This window comes from Daucus carota, chromosome 3 (genome assembly GCF_001625215.2).
Source record: "Daucus carota subsp. sativus chromosome 3, DH1 v3.0, whole genome shotgun sequence".
Taxonomy (NCBI): Eukaryota; Viridiplantae; Streptophyta; class Magnoliopsida; order Apiales; family Apiaceae; genus Daucus; species Daucus carota.
Window position 1 is genome coordinate 37,977,102 of NC_030383.2, and position 17,688 is coordinate 37,994,789.

General features: G+C 32.9%; 2 protein-coding genes and 1 long non-coding RNA gene across 4 annotated transcripts; 1 reads left to right on the forward strand and 2 right to left on the reverse strand.

Moving 5' to 3' along the window:
* Nucleotides 1-357: 357 nt before the first annotated feature.
* On the forward strand, nucleotides 358-1,360 carry LOC135151132 (uncharacterized). Of its 2 annotated transcripts, none has more exons than XR_010289669.1 (2): nucleotides 358-423; nucleotides 528-1,360. It is a non-coding gene; the product is annotated as an uncharacterized LOC135151132 (long non-coding RNA). The 2 variants fall into 2 exon arrangements; XR_010289670.1 differs by having other exon boundaries at nucleotides 360-423; nucleotides 536-1,360.
* A 2,043-nt stretch (nucleotides 1,361-3,403) lies between these two features.
* LOC108211934 (uncharacterized) lies at nucleotides 3,404-6,641 on the reverse strand. The gene is made up of 6 exons (XM_017383653.2): nucleotides 6,358-6,641; nucleotides 6,192-6,261; nucleotides 5,969-6,074; nucleotides 5,081-5,179; nucleotides 4,858-4,992; nucleotides 3,404-4,776 (listed from the first exon to the last, which is right to left on the reverse strand). Exons 1-6 carry the CDS (start codon nucleotides 6,491-6,493, stop codon nucleotides 3,571-3,573), a joined length of 1,752 nt encoding a protein of 583 aa, XP_017239142.1. The 5' UTR covers nucleotides 6,494-6,641; the 3' UTR covers nucleotides 3,404-3,570.
* A 9,954-nt stretch (nucleotides 6,642-16,595) lies between these two features.
* LOC108213292 (transcription repressor OFP8) lies at nucleotides 16,596-17,381 on the reverse strand. Its single transcript, XM_017385072.2, has one exon. It carries the CDS (start codon nucleotides 17,379-17,381, stop codon nucleotides 16,596-16,598), a length of 786 nt encoding a protein of 261 aa, XP_017240561.1.
* Between the last annotated feature and the right edge of the window lie 307 nt (nucleotides 17,382-17,688).

The window sequence follows — 17,688 nt, forward strand, 5'->3', positions numbered from 1 at the left end:
TGCGTTGATATAAAATTAAGTTTAAATAATATTTTGTATAAGTGTTGTTTACAACTATTAGTACAAGTGTAATGCTTGTGTGGTGTTAGTGTTAGAACCCTTGTATCTTTTTATTATTCTCTCTATTTTTTTTTGTTGATTGCTTAAACTTTGGACACATACTTTTAAATGATAATTAAAAATATTTTTTTTCAATCTTTTTTGAAAAAAAAAATATATAATCAAAATTTTAATTCACAAAAAAAATGAATCAAATTATAATTTTTACTATCCGTTCAACCCAATTAAAATTATGTGGTAAAAGTCAAAACATCAAATATAAAAAACTAGGGAGGACTTGAGATCACACATCCACAGCGCTGACATGTTTGAGTTTCATAGATTTTTGGGAGGCACTGCGGCAAGGCGGCAACCTATCAGAGTGTAAGTGCTTCTCCAATTTTGTATATTGTTTACTGCGTTCGTGATTTGTTTTGTTGATTAGTTACCTGCCTCTTCTTGTGATTTATATAACTGCTCTATTATAGATGTTCAGTATATTTATACCCAATAGTACTTTGTCGAAGGCAATGCCGGATATAACATAATCAGAAACAATGGTCTGAGAACAAAACCTGCAGCTATAGTAGATGGCCTGTTGAACGCTTCAAGAAAATCTGTTGCGCTTGAATTAACTCCAACGGCGAACATCTGAAAGCCTAATGCTGGGGAATAGTACCTGCAAGCAGTCCAAATATTAACGGCGACATATTCGTCCTAATTGAATGAGATACTATAACATGAACCAGTTCAAGTATTAGCTTCATTGCGCTTGCCAAATCAGGTAGCAAGCCTATGATATGACGACAATGTATATACAAAATTCTAGACTTAATACCATTTCAATTCTTTTCTGATAGAGCTTGTACACAAACTTCTACAAAAAAATGACAGAGGATGACCGATCATAATCTTCTACTATTTTGTGAAGCACAATGTTCAGCTCTGTCCAGAGATTTCCAAACTGAATCCTCCGTTTATGGGCAAGAGAAATGGCCCCTGGAACCATTTTTCAGGAAAATATGAAGGACTCCTCTGGCTCATCGGCCTGATGCTTGATATACTTGGGCTGCTTGATGATGCTGACTCTGGTCTTATACTTGGGCTGCTTGATGATCCTGACTCTGGTCTTGAGAGGAAATGGAACAGGAACATGCTGAAGACTAACCAAGGAATGTTTTCCATTGTCTGTTTAAAAGTTCATGCTCGTACGGGATGGAATTTGCCTGTTGTGAATCCTACAAACTGGTTAGGGGGAGCAACTTTTATCGATTGTTCAAGATCATCCGGGGTTCGAATATAAGAATTTGTTGGTGCTTTAGGATTAAATTGACTAATACTAACAAAAGCGTAAATGACTAATTGGTGTGTGGTGCTGTAGTTTTTCAAAAAATGCAAAATGTTGGTTGGACTTTAAAAACTCCAAAACAGTGGCCGGAGTTTACATCCGTCTTTTAACCTCTACTAATTTTTAAACCTAGCAGGGCGCCTGAGCCTAAGTTAACCTCCCCTGATTCCGCCCCTAATGTTGAGGCCGGAGCAGAAAACTTCTAAAGATTCAGCGAAACATCAAGTGCAAGTTGTACAACATGACAAAACCACAAATATCAAGAATTCAATCGTGTTTATAAACAACAACAAGAATATGTCACAACAAATATCACAAGACATACATATGTACAGACAAACTAAGGCAACACTAGTTATTATTGCATCCGTCGAAACACGGTAGACGGATTAGCAAAGCGAACGGAGAAAGATCTGGAAAGAATATCCGGTTCCTCGGAATCTGCAATGAAACCTTGATCGAAATTCTGCAAATAATTGTACTCATCATAAGGGAGTTGGTGTTGGTTATTATGAACTGATGAACGCTGAAGCATCTTGTTTTTCTGCTTGATTAGCTTCATCCACATGACTTTCCACTTGCCCAAACTCTTGGAAGATGAAGCCTGCTCTGTATCATTCATGGATTTCATAGTCTTACTTGTGCTGCTGCTCCACTTAGTTGCTGCCATTATCCATTGCGTGTGTAGGATTGACTGTGTTTTATAAAACCGCAGCGCAACGGTCGTTTTTGGCGGCAGCTGTTTACTAGCTGGACGCTTTTGACTAACACTATCCGCATATATCATCCCACACAGTATAGTCGAATTTTAGTAGCATATATTTCGAGGGATGATATTGAAGCTTTTTAGTACCAGTATTATAAAAAGCGCAAATCAATTCTATCTTCTAGGTCATGGGAGTACTTTCCGGTGCTTAAGCGGCTAGCGAACGTTAAAGCGGAAGCAGATTAATATAATATATTTAAATATTTACTTAAGAACAAAGTTCCATGTAGTCCACATATTTACTGTAGTACCGTAGACCACGTATGTTCTGCAACTATAGAATAGCATAAAAACATTGCAAAATGTGTTATTTTGCAAATCATATTCTATAAACATCATTATTTCGTTAAAAATTTTGACAATCATAAACATTCTACAAGTTAAATAGTGAAAAACACATTATTCTGCAAAACATGTTAAGTTTGCAGAACATATTTACATATGACAGAACATATGTGTTCTACTTGTCGAACATAAATGATTTTCAATATTTTTCATTAAATAGTGATATTTATAGAATGTATTTCACAAAATAACAAGTTTCATACATTTTGCAATATTTTTATGTCATTCTATAGTTGCAAAACATACGTGGTCTACGGTAATACAGTAAATATGTGGATTACATGAAACTTAACTCTATAATATTAATGTATTTAAATAAAATTATTCTATCGTAAGAATTTATAATTATAATATGATAAATAAAATATTTTTTTATTTTTTTACTATTATTATAATTATATTAAAAATTAATATTTTAAAATTAGAAGAATAGCAAATCAAGATCATTTTGACCGCTTAATTTATTTCGTAGTCCGCTTGTTAAAAACGCTTAAGCACCCACTCATTACAAAATCAAAGCCCTTTGAATCCTGATTCTCCACAAACGACCACTTAACCGGCCGCTTTATATGCATTTTAGAACACATGCTCAGCATATGCATCAGAAATTTAGGATTAGCATTTCATCAAAAGAAAAACCGCCCATAAAATATCATAACGTTCATATGTCAGCACCCAACCATCTCATATAATACAACCCCTTTGGTTTTTATGGATAGATATAGATTTTAGGATAAATAAAAAGTTTAGCACGTGATACATGCTAATAACGTTATGCTAACCATTCATGTTTTAGTAGAAGTGGTCAAGACATTAATGCAGACTATGTTGCAACGATAACTTTGGTTGAGTTTGTTGCAAAGAATTTTTGGTTAACCAAAACATAGATTAATAATACGAAGTTACGAACCGAGCATTGTACTTGAATCAGACTAGGTGGTTGCTGGTGATGAGATTATAAAGAGGGAATTCACACGATGTTTAGATACGAACTGCAAGAACAAAGGGAGTACAAATTATAAAGACCGTCACATTTAATTCTGCGATAACCTGCAACAGGACATGTAAAATCTCATGCTCTGGCATTCAACTTCCTACCCAAACGTTTCCTTGTCAAAGATAATTTAGGCCTGGCGGTTACCTTTTTGTCATCATCACTGTCTTCACTGTCGAGAACAATTGCTGAATCAGGAATTGGCAAATCTTCACTGTGGTGTTTGACCTGTCCTGAAAAATTAGCATCATTCTCTTGCATCGGCTTCTGGATGTGATTATGCCTGCTTTCCTCTGTTGCACGCAACAGCTTAGAAGGATATCCGTTATGGTAGTCATCACAGGAGTTCAACTGGATGTTACCATCATTGCTCCAATTTGATTTATCAAGAGGCTCCAATGGTAGCTTTCGCCTGATACCTAGCTGCTTCTTAGGGTACACATTCGAATTAGAGTTAAATACTTTCTTATGCACCGACTCACCGCCCTCTGTATTTGAGAGAAGCGCACCAGAAACAGAAATCATATTCTCCTTGTTATCTCTCTCTTGACTTTGCAATGATGTTGCAAGTCCCAAAGACTGTTTCCTACCAGCTAAACCTAATCTCTTGTGTTTTATGCCGGAGAAGCCACTTCCAGTTTTATCTACAGAATCCTTTTGAGGTTGCTTGTCATAATGGGTAGTATTCAAGGGCATACGCAAGGGACTAAGCAATCTCTTGGAAGGAGGGTTTACTGATAATGGTTGAGGCAGTGTGTTATCCCCAATACTAACTCTACTCTGGCCCATACATATGTTCTCAGACCCTTTGTTTGGCGGACTAGCTAAATTTCCATCACCACTTGTATGCACTTGGTGAGACTGCTGTTCGTATTGGTTCACATCCTTCTCCACAAGCACAGGCTCTGTAGAACCCATAGCAGCCTCTCTGGGTTCCACTACGGGTGGACATTGATATGATAAAACATTCTCCTTGCACTGAAAACTTATTTTCTGCTTTCGGCTAGAAGATTCCAGTGATAGTTTCCTGCTAGTACTGTGCAATTTACCAATATCCTGAAATTTATTATACTTTTCTGCTCGCTGCAGGTTTGGAGATTTTCCCTCTATCTGATTCACCACCAGATCATCATTAATGGCTTCTTTCAGTATTATGTCATTGACCCTCCTCTGATTTGAGCTTGTTGACTCCAAAGAATATTTGTTTTCTATTGGTGACAGGTTTTTATGTTTTCCCGAAGACTTGTCAACCTCAAATGTAAACAACTCCCCTTCAATATCCATCTGCAGTTCAGCAATAAATATTATCGAAAAGTGTCAATATTAGTAATGCAATACTACATGTATCATGCTGTTAAGTTTTACCAAGGTTGGGTTCAGATGACTTTCCGTGTTTTGACTGCAACTTCCATTCTCAATTGATTCATCTCTGGCATACTTCTCTGTCATAGATCGTGCTTTCTGATCAAAAGCTTGTCGATTATATTTGTATTCTTTACTCTACACGGAAAGTTAAGAATGTCAAATATGAAAACCAACAACCATGCAATTCTTAATTCTTATATTGGTCAAAAAACAAATTACTTACTGCTTCGCACATGAGGCCATCATCAGGATTAGGTTCAGTTAGTAACAACAAAATACTTGTTAACACCGTTGAAATGTTTAGAGAAGGCTGCCATGCACCCTGCTTGAATAGAAACCCGGTCTCTTGTTAAAAATTTAAACTATCATAAATGAGAACCAGACTATGCAATATGCAGTGCAGTTATATACATAAGCCTTACAGAAAATAGTTCTGAATGTGATCTGAAAAAATAAGTATACTAAAGTACGCTGACTTTTACCAAATTTCTGAGGACTCAAACCATTATGGCAACTGGTTAGAATTAAACTTGAGGAATCCACACACATGTTTTGCAGGGAAAATAGAAAAGGTTTAAGAATCTAAGATGAGAGTAATTAGTATAATCAACGGACTAAAACAAGTGACCAGATAGACAACAGAACAAGTATGCTTCTTGTCACAGATAAAAGCTGCTTTGATATAGTTTCATAAGACAAAATGTAGCTGAAAAGAAGCATGACTATGCTCAGCATAAGGGGTTTTTAATATTTGTCTACATATTAGACCTAAAGAAAAGAATTATCAACCTTTGGCAGAGTTGAAACATATAAGTGCTAGTGAGGTCAAATTATTCTCTTTACCCCTAGTGATCAATTCCTTCAGGAGGGGGTTTATAATTTGACTGATAGCCTTGCAATTGTAGTTCATTTATTCCAAATAAATGTACATATAAAGACAAATGAAGAGCAAGTCTAACAGGTTCTAGATATGTACATCACCAAGTCTGTTATCACTATATTGTGCTCACTAAAACCGAAGAATAAGTTACAATAAAATTGATAATGTATATTCAACTAAATGTTAACGTCAACATAAATGTGCATCAAAGGTCAAAATGGAAGAATGAACCTTGGGCGGCAAATTGAGAATGTCTAAACAGATTCGACCTCCAGTATCGATATTGGGGTGATATATAGGTGTAGCAAATGTCACAATTGGTGGCTGAAACGGATACCTGGAATCCCCAATTATACATTAATTTCGAAACAGAAACACCAATTACATTTCATCAACAACCCAAGTATATAAACATAAAACAAATACAATATGCACATATGAAGATTGAAGATACCTTTCGGGTATCTGGATGTTGATCTTGAAAACCCCATTAGTGTAGACAGTATCTTCAGGACCTTTAATATCTGTTCAATAATCATATTGGGGTGTAAGGCAAAACAATAACAGAGAGAGAGAGGAAGGGGGAGAGAGAGAGAGAGAGAGAGAGAGAGAGAGATTACGGGCGAGAATGGAGGAGAGAGAGTCAGAAGAATGGTGGGAGAGAAGAGGGAAAGAAGCAGAGGGAGGAGGGTCAGTGAGTAGAAGCTTGAGTTCCTTTTGCATTCGAAGATTCAATCGTGCTGCTTGTGCTCCCATTTCTCTGTCTCTCCTGTGATTTCGATTTGGGAGTTTTGATCAATTAGGGTTTCATTACGACTGCTTCTCCCAGAATAAGGCGGGTTCTTTTTTTACAAAATTTCAAACTCTTCCATCTTCATTTCCCCCGTTTTATCACAGCTTCCCCTGGCCCATGGGAGCCCATTTAGTCATTGGCAGGGGTGTAAACGAGCCGAGCCGAACACTATCAGGCTCGGCTCGAGCTCAACTGAAAAGTTCGGGGCCCGAGCTCGAGCTCGAGTTCGAGTTCGACTGAGCCTTTAATTTCAAGTTCGAAGCTCGGCTCGTAAATAGTTCGATAGGCTCGAGTTCGGCTCGAAAGCTCGAATCGAGTCACCAAATATTGAGAAAAACTCGAAATATGATCGGTTCGACTCGAGTTCGATTCGATTAAATATATAAATTATAAATAAAATATTAAATATATTTGTAAAAATATATTTATAATAAAAAAAATTAAAAAATAATAGAGGCTCGATAAGGCTCGTGAACCTTACGAGCCGAGTAATTTGAAGCTCGAGCTCGGTTCGGTAAAACATTCGAATAGTTCGAGCTCGAGTTCGGCTCGATTATTACCGAATCAAATTCGAATATTTTCCGAGCCGAACTCGAGTAGCTCACGAATAGTTTGGTTTGTTTACGCCCCTAGTCATTGGGCATGTTTTACTAGCTGGGCAGCATATCCATAGTCGGCAAAGCCCAATTGAAACCTCCGATTTTATAGCCCATTCCATTTGGAGGACCTATCCGTATTATATTACAGCATGTATATAGTTTTAAAGTCGTTTGGTTCACGGAGTGGCATGGGGTTGGAATGAAGAATCGGGTTAAGGTGATATGGGGATGAGGTGTCATTCTTGATATCATGTGTTTGGTTGAGTGATGGAATTAATAATATATTGAATTTAAATATTTTTAAATTAATAATTTTATAATTTTATTTTATCCAATTTTGAGGAGTTTATTTAATTTTGTGTCAAGCATTTGATGTAATTGTATATAATATAAAAATATTTTTTGATTCCTCATACCCATGTTCCATACCCACCTCCCTCCTAAGGTATCAAAAACCCATATCTTGGGGGTTTGAGGTATGGGTTTGGACGAATAAATTTTCCAACCAAACATCGGGTATGGGTTTGGAATGAACCAAACCCATACCTGATACTTGAAAAGGCTGAACCAAACGACTCCTAAGAGATCTCCAATGGAGAGCTCTTAAACAAATTTAAAGAGCAAATCAAAAAATAGTGTTATAATGGCCTCCTACAAATTTTTTAAAAATTTTAGAGTCTATCATCTCTCCTCTCTTCTAAAGAGCATCTAGTAGCTTTTAATTTCTTATTCATGAATATTATATTAATTTTTCTCTCACTTCACATCCAACATTTCCCTCTCTATTCACTTTTCTCTCTCATTTATATGAATAAAATATGAATAAAGAGTAAATATAAATAAGAGCATTGGAGTTGTCATCTTCTTCAATGTCTTAACTCACTAAAAATCACATATTATATTTTATTTTAAAAATGATTTAAGAGCACCATTGGAGATGCTAAAGCCCCTCTCTCTAATCGCAGCCGTCTGCGACTTCCATCGATTTTCACCGGTAATAATCCCAAATCAGTTAATTACTTTGTTTTCTTCTTAGTTTTTGAATAACACTTCTTCTTTGGAAACTTAGATCGTAAACTATCGGAGATTTCAGTTTCAGTACGACTTCTTTTATTTTTATGGTTCTGCTCCATATCTATTCTCGGAAAAATTCTTAGATCTGAAATCATCGGAAATTTCGCTGTCTTTCTTCTCTTTTTCAAACGGATGGATTTTCAGCCCGATGTCTTTTTTTTTTTGTGGTTTCTCTCCAAATCTAAGGTTATTCATCTTTATTTATTATTCGATTTGGTGTAGTCTCTCCTTAGTAAGAGTTAGTTTGTTTCTCTCCTTGGTGAGAGTTTTGGTTATTTCTCTCCTTTGTGAGAGTATGATTTTTGATTTAGTGATAAAAGCTGCTAAGGAATTGCAATTATGGTCAATATCTCAAACATGATTAACTCCAACCGGATGTGAAAAAGAGGGTAGTGGTAATATCTCATCTTCAACAAATTACGTGATTCCATGAAGAACGGATTAATTAGCGATTATTCTTATTTTATGTTTGTTCCTACTTAGGTTATTTTTTTTATAATAAACTAATGAATTCAAAATCCGATGTGTTAATATAAAATTTTAGAAAAAAATATAGATATAAGGATAGTGACAAAAACATCGAATTTGATGTCAAGAAATATATTCAAATAACGTAAAGTTGATGATATATGAATTAGAAATATTATAACTTGTGATATAAAGGTGACTTTTGGAGAATTCTATATTGTTAATCAAAAGCAAACTAGATAATAGCAAAATATGTTTCTTAGACCTAATAAAAGAATTGATTTATAAATTTTACTTGATTAAAATATAAAAAAAGAAATAAGTTATTTATATTAAAATCTTGAAATTTTAATTTTTAATATGCCAACAATCAATATATAACCTACTAAGTTAAATATAATGAATCAAATTACAATTAAATTGATTAATGATTTATACAATAAACTAAAAAATGTAATTAATTCAAATTCGGATAATCCGACGCAATTTGGTTAAAGCTAATACTCGATTAAATGAAACTAGAACCATAATAATTTTTTCATAATCCAGAATATCGAATATCGATATGATCTCTAACAATTGAACCTGATAGCTCACTCCTAACAAATATGAGTATCAAAATAATTAGAAATGTGAGTTTGCACAAACAAGTAACTACACAATTAATGGAGCTGAATATTTCATGTATGTATATATTTCATGGGGCCTAACTCATATCTATTCTCTTTTTGCTATTTCAAATACCAGAAAATCATTTGTTAGAAATCTGTTATATAACAATTACATGAAAAATCAAATCTTAATCATCAAGCTCAGAAAACTAAAGATAAGAAATTGAAATTTTATAACGAGTCGATATTATATTATATCGTATCAAAGTAATATTGATCCTCTAATATTTTTGATTAACAATCAAAAATCTAGGATATTGAATTGCTATATAGATGGTATAAAAATTAAAATAGTAACCACATCAAAGTGTCCAAAATTTTCTTTGATACAATCATAAAATTAGCAGTTCAATTGACACTTTTATAACATGATAAGATACGAGTCTTTTTACATACAACATATGTTCCAATTTCTATTTATAACATAATAAGATACGAGTCTTTTTACATACAACATAAGTTCCAATTTCTATTTATACAATGTGTATGTGTATTTATACAAAGTGTATGTGGGGTATGCTAAAAAAGATTGTGTTAATAATCGTGTGCCATCATGTATCACTTAACTATGACACCAAATGTACACCCTGTCATGTCGATTCGATTTTAAACACCAGAAAGTTGCATGTTAACCTAATATATTTAAATTGAGGTATAATATATTTAAAATTAAAAGTTTCGGTACTCATTCGAAATGTAATTTTGACTTATGTAGATAATATGATAATGATCTCTATAACCTAACGAATTCAAAAAGGTCAGTTCCAATGTGTTTTTTGATCCATGATTTTTTTAAAAAAGAACAGTATTTATTATTATTAATACTATTAGGTTGTAGATATTATATTTTCACACTCATATATTTTGTTAAAGAATAAAACACAATATTTATTCTCTAAACAATATGAACACACAAATATCAATTAAAATACAATATAAACTAGAGACACGTGCCTCGCGCGGGTTTAATACTAGTTATTCTAATACTCCATCCAAGTTTAACACTGACGAGGATGGTGCTATTATAGTATATGGGTAAGATCTCAAGGAAACTCAATAAAGATAACAGTTAACACTACTCTTTTTACAGGTAGAAGGGTATGAATTGGGACATTGGTGTTATGGGAAGAAGTTAACAACTTCTTAAAACTGAAATTTTTGTTTTTAGTTTAATAAGCTCTTAGGCGGGAAAATCTGTTTTCTGTTATTTCATTCCATTACTTGCAACTAGGGCTGATCATTCGGTCGGTTCGGATCTAAACCGAAATAACCGAAAACCGAAATACAAATTTTTTGCTAAACCGAACCGAACCGAACCGAATTATCTATTAAACCGAACCGAATTATTTCGGTTAATTCGGTTTCGGTTATAAAAAAACCGAATTTTTTATATTTTTATAAAAATAACATTATGAAAAATCAAAATAGTGATTATACATTAAAACACTCCAGCCTTGTACCAATTAGCAAAAAAAAATCAAGGATTTACTTGTAAACAAATCACAAATATTCTTGCAAGAACTCAAATAATGCACGAAAGAGGAGTCTTTATCAGATAGATGCTAACAGATGTTTGATCCATTAGTTAGAATAGTTATAAAATCAATCATACAGAAGACAAAATTGATGTATTTGTGAGCATTGTAAGTGCAAAGATTACATTTAAAGGGACAGAAAAGGAGTATATTGGTGATGATATAAGGGAGAAAGCTAGCTTCTGCAGTCAAGGTTCGTGGCACATCGTATACAGATCAGTACCTTTGAATCTTCGATTCTTACGGCTCTTGATTTTTGAAGTCGACGGCTCTTGATTTTTGAAGTCGACGGCTAGTGACCAGAGACTAATTAAGGAGAGGGGGAGAGCTCTTAGATTAGGGATTGTGTTTGTGTAGAGTATCAGTTTGTATCTGATTATTCTATATTTTATTTCTATGTAATGTAATATATATTATAATTTAAAAATAATATATATAATCCGGTTATTTCGGTTATAACCGTATTTATAATTCCAGTAACCGAACCGAATAACAATTCGGTTAATAACCGAAAACCAAATTAACCGAAATTTTCAGAAAAATAAAAACCGAACCTAACCAGAATTGCACGGTTCGGTTCGATTTTTCGGTTTCGGTTCGGTTTTGCTCAGCCTTACTTGCAATTTGCTGTATAAATGTAAACTCAAAGACTGTGAGGTAGGTTATGAATTGAATAGATTGAATTTTCATTTTCTCCTCCCTCTCTCTCTCTCTCTCTCTCTCTCTCTCTCTCTATATATATATATATATATATATATATATATATATATATATATATATATATATATATATATATCTTCATATCTTCCATTCTGTACTTGTGGTGCTAGAATTAAGAGGTGAATCTATCTTCGCTCCTAACATTGGGTGCGGTGACTCAAGGTTTAGACGGGTGGTCGATGGCAGCAAAAACGCAGTGCTTATACAGGGGTGGTGACACTAAAATATATAGAAGCTTTAGCAATTAAACAAGCATTAGCTTGGATTGAAAACAAGAATGGCGGGAGGTGATTCCAGAATTAGATTGCTTGGCAGTTGTGCTGCTTGTGCAAGTAATTTGAAGCAAAATGGAGATGAGATTGAGGGCCTGTTTGGGAAGAGAAAGCAGAAGCTGCTTCTGACTTCTGCTTTTCTTGACCTGTTTGTGTAAATAAGTAGAAACACTTTTAAAAGCTAAGAATACTAGCTTCTCTCTCACAGATTTTACTTATTTTCCAAAATTTTATTAACTTATTTAATTCTCACTTCTAGTCCACTTCTTTAATTTAAGTAAGAAGTCACTTCTTTTAAGTTAATCCAAACGGTTCCTGAGTTTCGATCGAAAACCTATCGTAATTGATAACTTTTATATATTAATATACATTTTGAGGATTAACACATGAACAAGAAAAGAACAGATGAACAAGAAAAGAAAAGAAGAAAAGGAATCTCTTTAATGACTACATTGTAACATAAATCTGCCGCTACAATGAAACAAGGTGCTATTTCTATTCCAGTACAACTGTACAATACTACAATGACTAAACTACTCTAATATTTTATTCCTCAATAGTAATGTCCCAAAGTCCCCACCCTCTAAGATAGATATGGTAAAGTTAATGAAGTATTTCTATTTGAATCAGGTCTCGTTTTTAAAATAGGTAAAATGTTTCATCCGAGTGTATATAATTTCAAATAATGGGAAAATACTTTGATCGATGTTTGATTCTTCTCTCCTAATCTTACAATCAACAAAAATACATAGAGCATTATTGATATACAGTTTATTTGAATAATATTGAAAAGATATTACCAATATACGATGTACCGAACACAAAAAGACATACTATGTCCTTTCTTGGGCAACACAATTTAAGACCTTGTTACTATATATAGTATTTGGTTATTTTGGCTGTGGGAATCAATCCAAGCATAAGGTTCAAGAGGAGGGTTTGTATTTTAATATGTCAACGATGAAACTGGATTATGTTCTCTTGATCAAACTAAACATATGCATTATGAGTTTTGATTAGCTGGTTAACCATTTATTTTTTTTTTGCCGGAGTTAACCATTTATTTTAATTTTACTAATAAAGTAATTTTTGTCTGATGTGAACATCGTGATCCTGATCCTGATACCTATAGGCGTTATCTCCCTTGTATGTCGGTAGGACAGTTCGACACCGTGTTCTAAAAATCAGTAATTGTACATTTGTTTTAAAAGTATGTGGTTAGTTGTGATTAATCATCAATTCAATTTTGTTATGTTACGAATCTATCTGATTAAATTTTCAATTATTTAATTAATCATCCAACTAATCTCTAATTAATTCAATTAATCTTTGATTAATTATTTTGTGACTTCATCGATTAAGTCGGATTTCCATTTTTTATAACACTGCATTCTAGTATAAGAAGTTGTTCGATTCGTGAGCTTGTCTAAATTTTGAAAGCAGGAATCAGAATATAAAAAATTTATTTGTGATATTTTTTAATTAATAAATAAACTAATAGTTTATGTTGGTGTAAACAAAATTTTGCTATTACTAATATAAAAACCGATTTGAATAGGCAAAAATAATATCTAAATAAAATTATACTCGATGGTCAATTCAAATCGACTAATTTAAACAGTTTACAAAAAAAAGTTTGACGTTTAAACTTTTATTCAAAAAAAATAATAATTAAAAATACGTTATGGAACTATAATTTACAAGTCTCAAAATACGTGTAAACAGTGTATGTAGACAATCTAACATGACGGATGGAGTAGATTACTGACATCAAGATTAGAACACAAAGATTTAATATCTAATAGATATTTGTATGTGTCGAATTTGAAGAGCAACCAGAATTGATAAACTAAATTTGTGACCGTCACTATTCTTAAAATGAATTATTTATAATTCATATAGATTATATTTAAATACGGTTTTTTATAGTGTGCCCGGCACATTCTGTAAACACAAAATCTGAAAAATTTTATGTTGTTTTATTTGGCTTGCATCAATCAATATATATATATAAAGGAGGATGCGGGCGTCTCTAGAATCGCTCGATTCAGTCTTCTGATTTTTCTTGAATTTCGGATAGAAAATATAGTTATAATTCAAAAAATCATGTTTAAGAATTCTAAAGAAGATACAATTCTTTTCTTATCGAATTCTAAAGATGATACAGTTTTTTTTTATTTGGTATTTCTTATTAAATTCTAAAGATGACATAATTCTTTTCTTATTTAGTAATCCTAAAAGAAATAAGATTATGTTTAAAAAATTAGGTTCAAAGATTCCAAAAATTAATACAGTTCTTTTCTTTTTGGATTCTAAAGATAATACAATTTTTTTCTTATTTAGAAATCCTAAGTTGGATTATATTTATTTAAACTAACAATCATATATAAAATACTATTTATATTTAAGATTTGTAGAGTAATACGTACAATTTTTATTTTCAATTTAGTCTCATAATTTTTTTTTTAAATTTCCTATAGAAATAAAGGACTGCAAAGATAATAATCATTAAAAAACACTAATAGCAAAAAAATTAGAACCATAAAAGAGTAATAATTTTTAGGTAATAAATAGAAATCATAAAATAAAAATAATTAACAAAAAAAATAGGATATAAAAAATAGGAAATATGTATTGATTTTATAATAATGTAATGATTTTTTATTAGTGTTGCGTTTGACGGGCACGGGAAAGTAAATTTTTATTTAAATAATAATAAATTTTCTATTAGTATTATGTTTGACGGGAAAGTGGCTAATATAATTTTTTTATCTATGTTATAATATTTGTTTTTTAAAACGGTACCACAATTCAAAATAATTTTTATCCAATTATAATTATAATTTAAAAAATCAACTTGAAGGATTCCAAAAGTTAATATAATTCTTTTTTTTTTCGGATTCTAGAGGTAATACAATTTTTTTATTATCTAGGAATGCCAAAGGAAATATGATTATATTTATTTAAACTAATAATCATAGATAAAATACAATTTATATTTAAGATTTGTAAGGTAATACGTACAATTTTTATTTCCGATTTAGTCTTATAATTTTCTTAAATTTCGAATAGAAAATAAAAGATTGTAAAGATAATAATCATTAAAAAACTAATACCAAAAATATTAGAACCATAAAAGAATAATAATTTTAAACTAATAAATAGGAGTCAAAAAATAAAAATAATTAACATATAAAATAATACATATAAAATAGGAATCATATATTGATTTTATTATAATGTTGATTAGTATTGTGTTTGACGAGCACGGGAGGCGGCCCAAACTAATTTTTATCTAAATAATAATAAATTTTCTATTAGTATTATGTTTGACAGGAAAGTGGCTAAAATAATTTTTTATCTATGTTATAGTATATATTTTTGTTAAAACGGGACAACAGTTCAAAATACTTTTTGTCCAATTATAATCATTAATTTTATCATAATTAGAATAATTTTTATTAGTATGTGTTTGGCAGTAAGGCGACTCAAACTAATATCTAAATTATAATGTTTTGTTATTGGTATTGTGTTTGATAAGAGAGCGGTTCAAACTAATTTTGATCTAAATTATAGTATTTAATTTTATCATAAAAATAATAATTATGGATTAATATTGTCTTTGACGGGAAGGAGGTTCAAACAAATTTTATTATTAGTACTGTGTTTGACAGGATGGCCACTTAAACAAATTTTTGTACCAATTATAATATTTTTCATTTGTGATATGTTTAACGTAAAGATGACTCAAAATAATTTCTATGTTATTATAATACTTATTCATATCAAAATTTATCACGCCGCCGCGAAGCGCGGCTTTTTTCACTAGTTCTTTAATAATGATGAATCCTCTGTATTTACAACAATCATACTTATAAACAACATCCATATTTATAAATTTTAATACTTAATACGTGATCGTATGCAAGTATAACGGGCCGCACCCACACGGCACACGGTTCAAATAAAGCAGAGCATGCGATTGCACAATGGCTGTTTTGGTATATTCAAGAGTATGTTGCACAATGGCTGTTTTGATATATTCAAGAGTATGTTGCAAATGTCAAACGTTCCAGCTGAAAGTCTTTACTGATACTCTGCGTATTTGAAAGTAGTGTTTGCTTTATCTATCCTTTTAAGAGAGACAGAAAAGTAAATTAGGAAGGTTTAGCACAAAAACGAAGAATTTATATACAAGTGTTGTTCATATTCAAAGCACTTCGCAAAAGTCAAGATGTTAATATATTCGTTAATATATATTTGAATAATATATTTATTCAAATATATTTGTTGGTTAAAATGCAATAGAACTTTTAACCGGAACTCATTTGAATTCCGGATTCTGTTGCCGTATCCTCTCGTTTGAGTCCCAAGCCTCGGATCTTCCTCAAAAGAAGCATCACACAGAGGGGTCTGTCATCAAATCTTCATATAGAGTCTTTTTATAGAGGCCTTTTTTAAGCTAACAACCCAAATTACACCCACTTTAATTAAATACTTGTAAAATAAATAATAAGACACACTAAATTTATAAAGCTTTTTAACATTGATGATCAAGTAACTAGAGTTAGAACATACTAACTAGAACATTATCGAGTTAGAACATCCTAACAACATATGACATAGCCGAATAGCGAAGGCCTAACCTCCGGATTCTGAGAGTCGTTCTGGGTTCGACTCTCGCTCATTCTCGGAAATTATTTTAAAAGCTGCTAATATTGAAATCTCAGTCCCAATCAGAAAACAGAGTTTCCCAAATCTCAGTGAAGACTTCAATTATAACGCGGTGATGAATGAGCGAGTTGAGCGAGAGAAAGCAGTGCAACAAATTTTCGAGATCTTTGGACCCGAATATCTGCTTCTCCACGATCATCTCCACCATTGAGGTCCTGAAGTCACTGTACGGATCACTCGAACGCTTGATCACTGCGAAACTATCTGCGTGAATCTTCGCCGTCAACTCATCATCATCATCATCATCGAAATTATCCCACTGTTGTTTTGTTGAGCTCTTCTCCATGGCTAGCGAGGAGTCAGAAGACATGGATTTGGAGGAGAAGAATGTGGTATCGTCATCATATTTACTCGCATTTTCTTCTTCTTTTTCATCGTCACTGCTGTAACATCCATAATAATTGGCAGCAACGGAGGTGAAGAACTGATCGAACTTGTCGTTGTTCTTCTGGCGAGTCTTTCTTGATTGGCTCCGGCGTCTCCGGTGTTTGTGTCTGGGTTTACAGTGCTTGAACAAGGTGTTGGTGGTGGTGGTGGTGGGAGGAGGGAGGGGAGAAGTGGGGCCGGTGGTTTGCGGTGATTTGGGTGCGCGGAAAGGAGGGAGAGGGCGGGCGGGAAGTGGTTTGGGGGAGAAGAGCTGGATGAGTTGGTGGTGGTGGAAGCGGTTTTCCGGGAAGAAAAAGGGCTGCTCCGAGACGTCGGAGCGGCTCTTTGACCGGCAAGAATCGAGTGATGACCGAAACATGCGGGAGAATTTTTGCTTCACTTTGTTTTCCATGTTGAGTGTAGTTGCTACTGCATCTAAATTAGGAACCCTATTGTTTTATTTTAAATGGAAAGGGTGGCAAAATGGCAATAAAACATATTATGCGGCCCTTCGGCGAAGCTTAAAAAAAGTGATTTCATACTTGAAGTAAAGAAGTGGAGCAAAAGTGAGAAGTAAATAAGTTAATAAAGTGTTTGAAAAAGAAGCAGAAGCTGTGAGAGAGAAGCTAGCATTCTCAGCTTCTTAAAAATGCTTCTACTTCTTTACACAAACGGGTCAACAAAAGCAGAAGTCAGAAGTAGGAATTGATTCTTGTTCC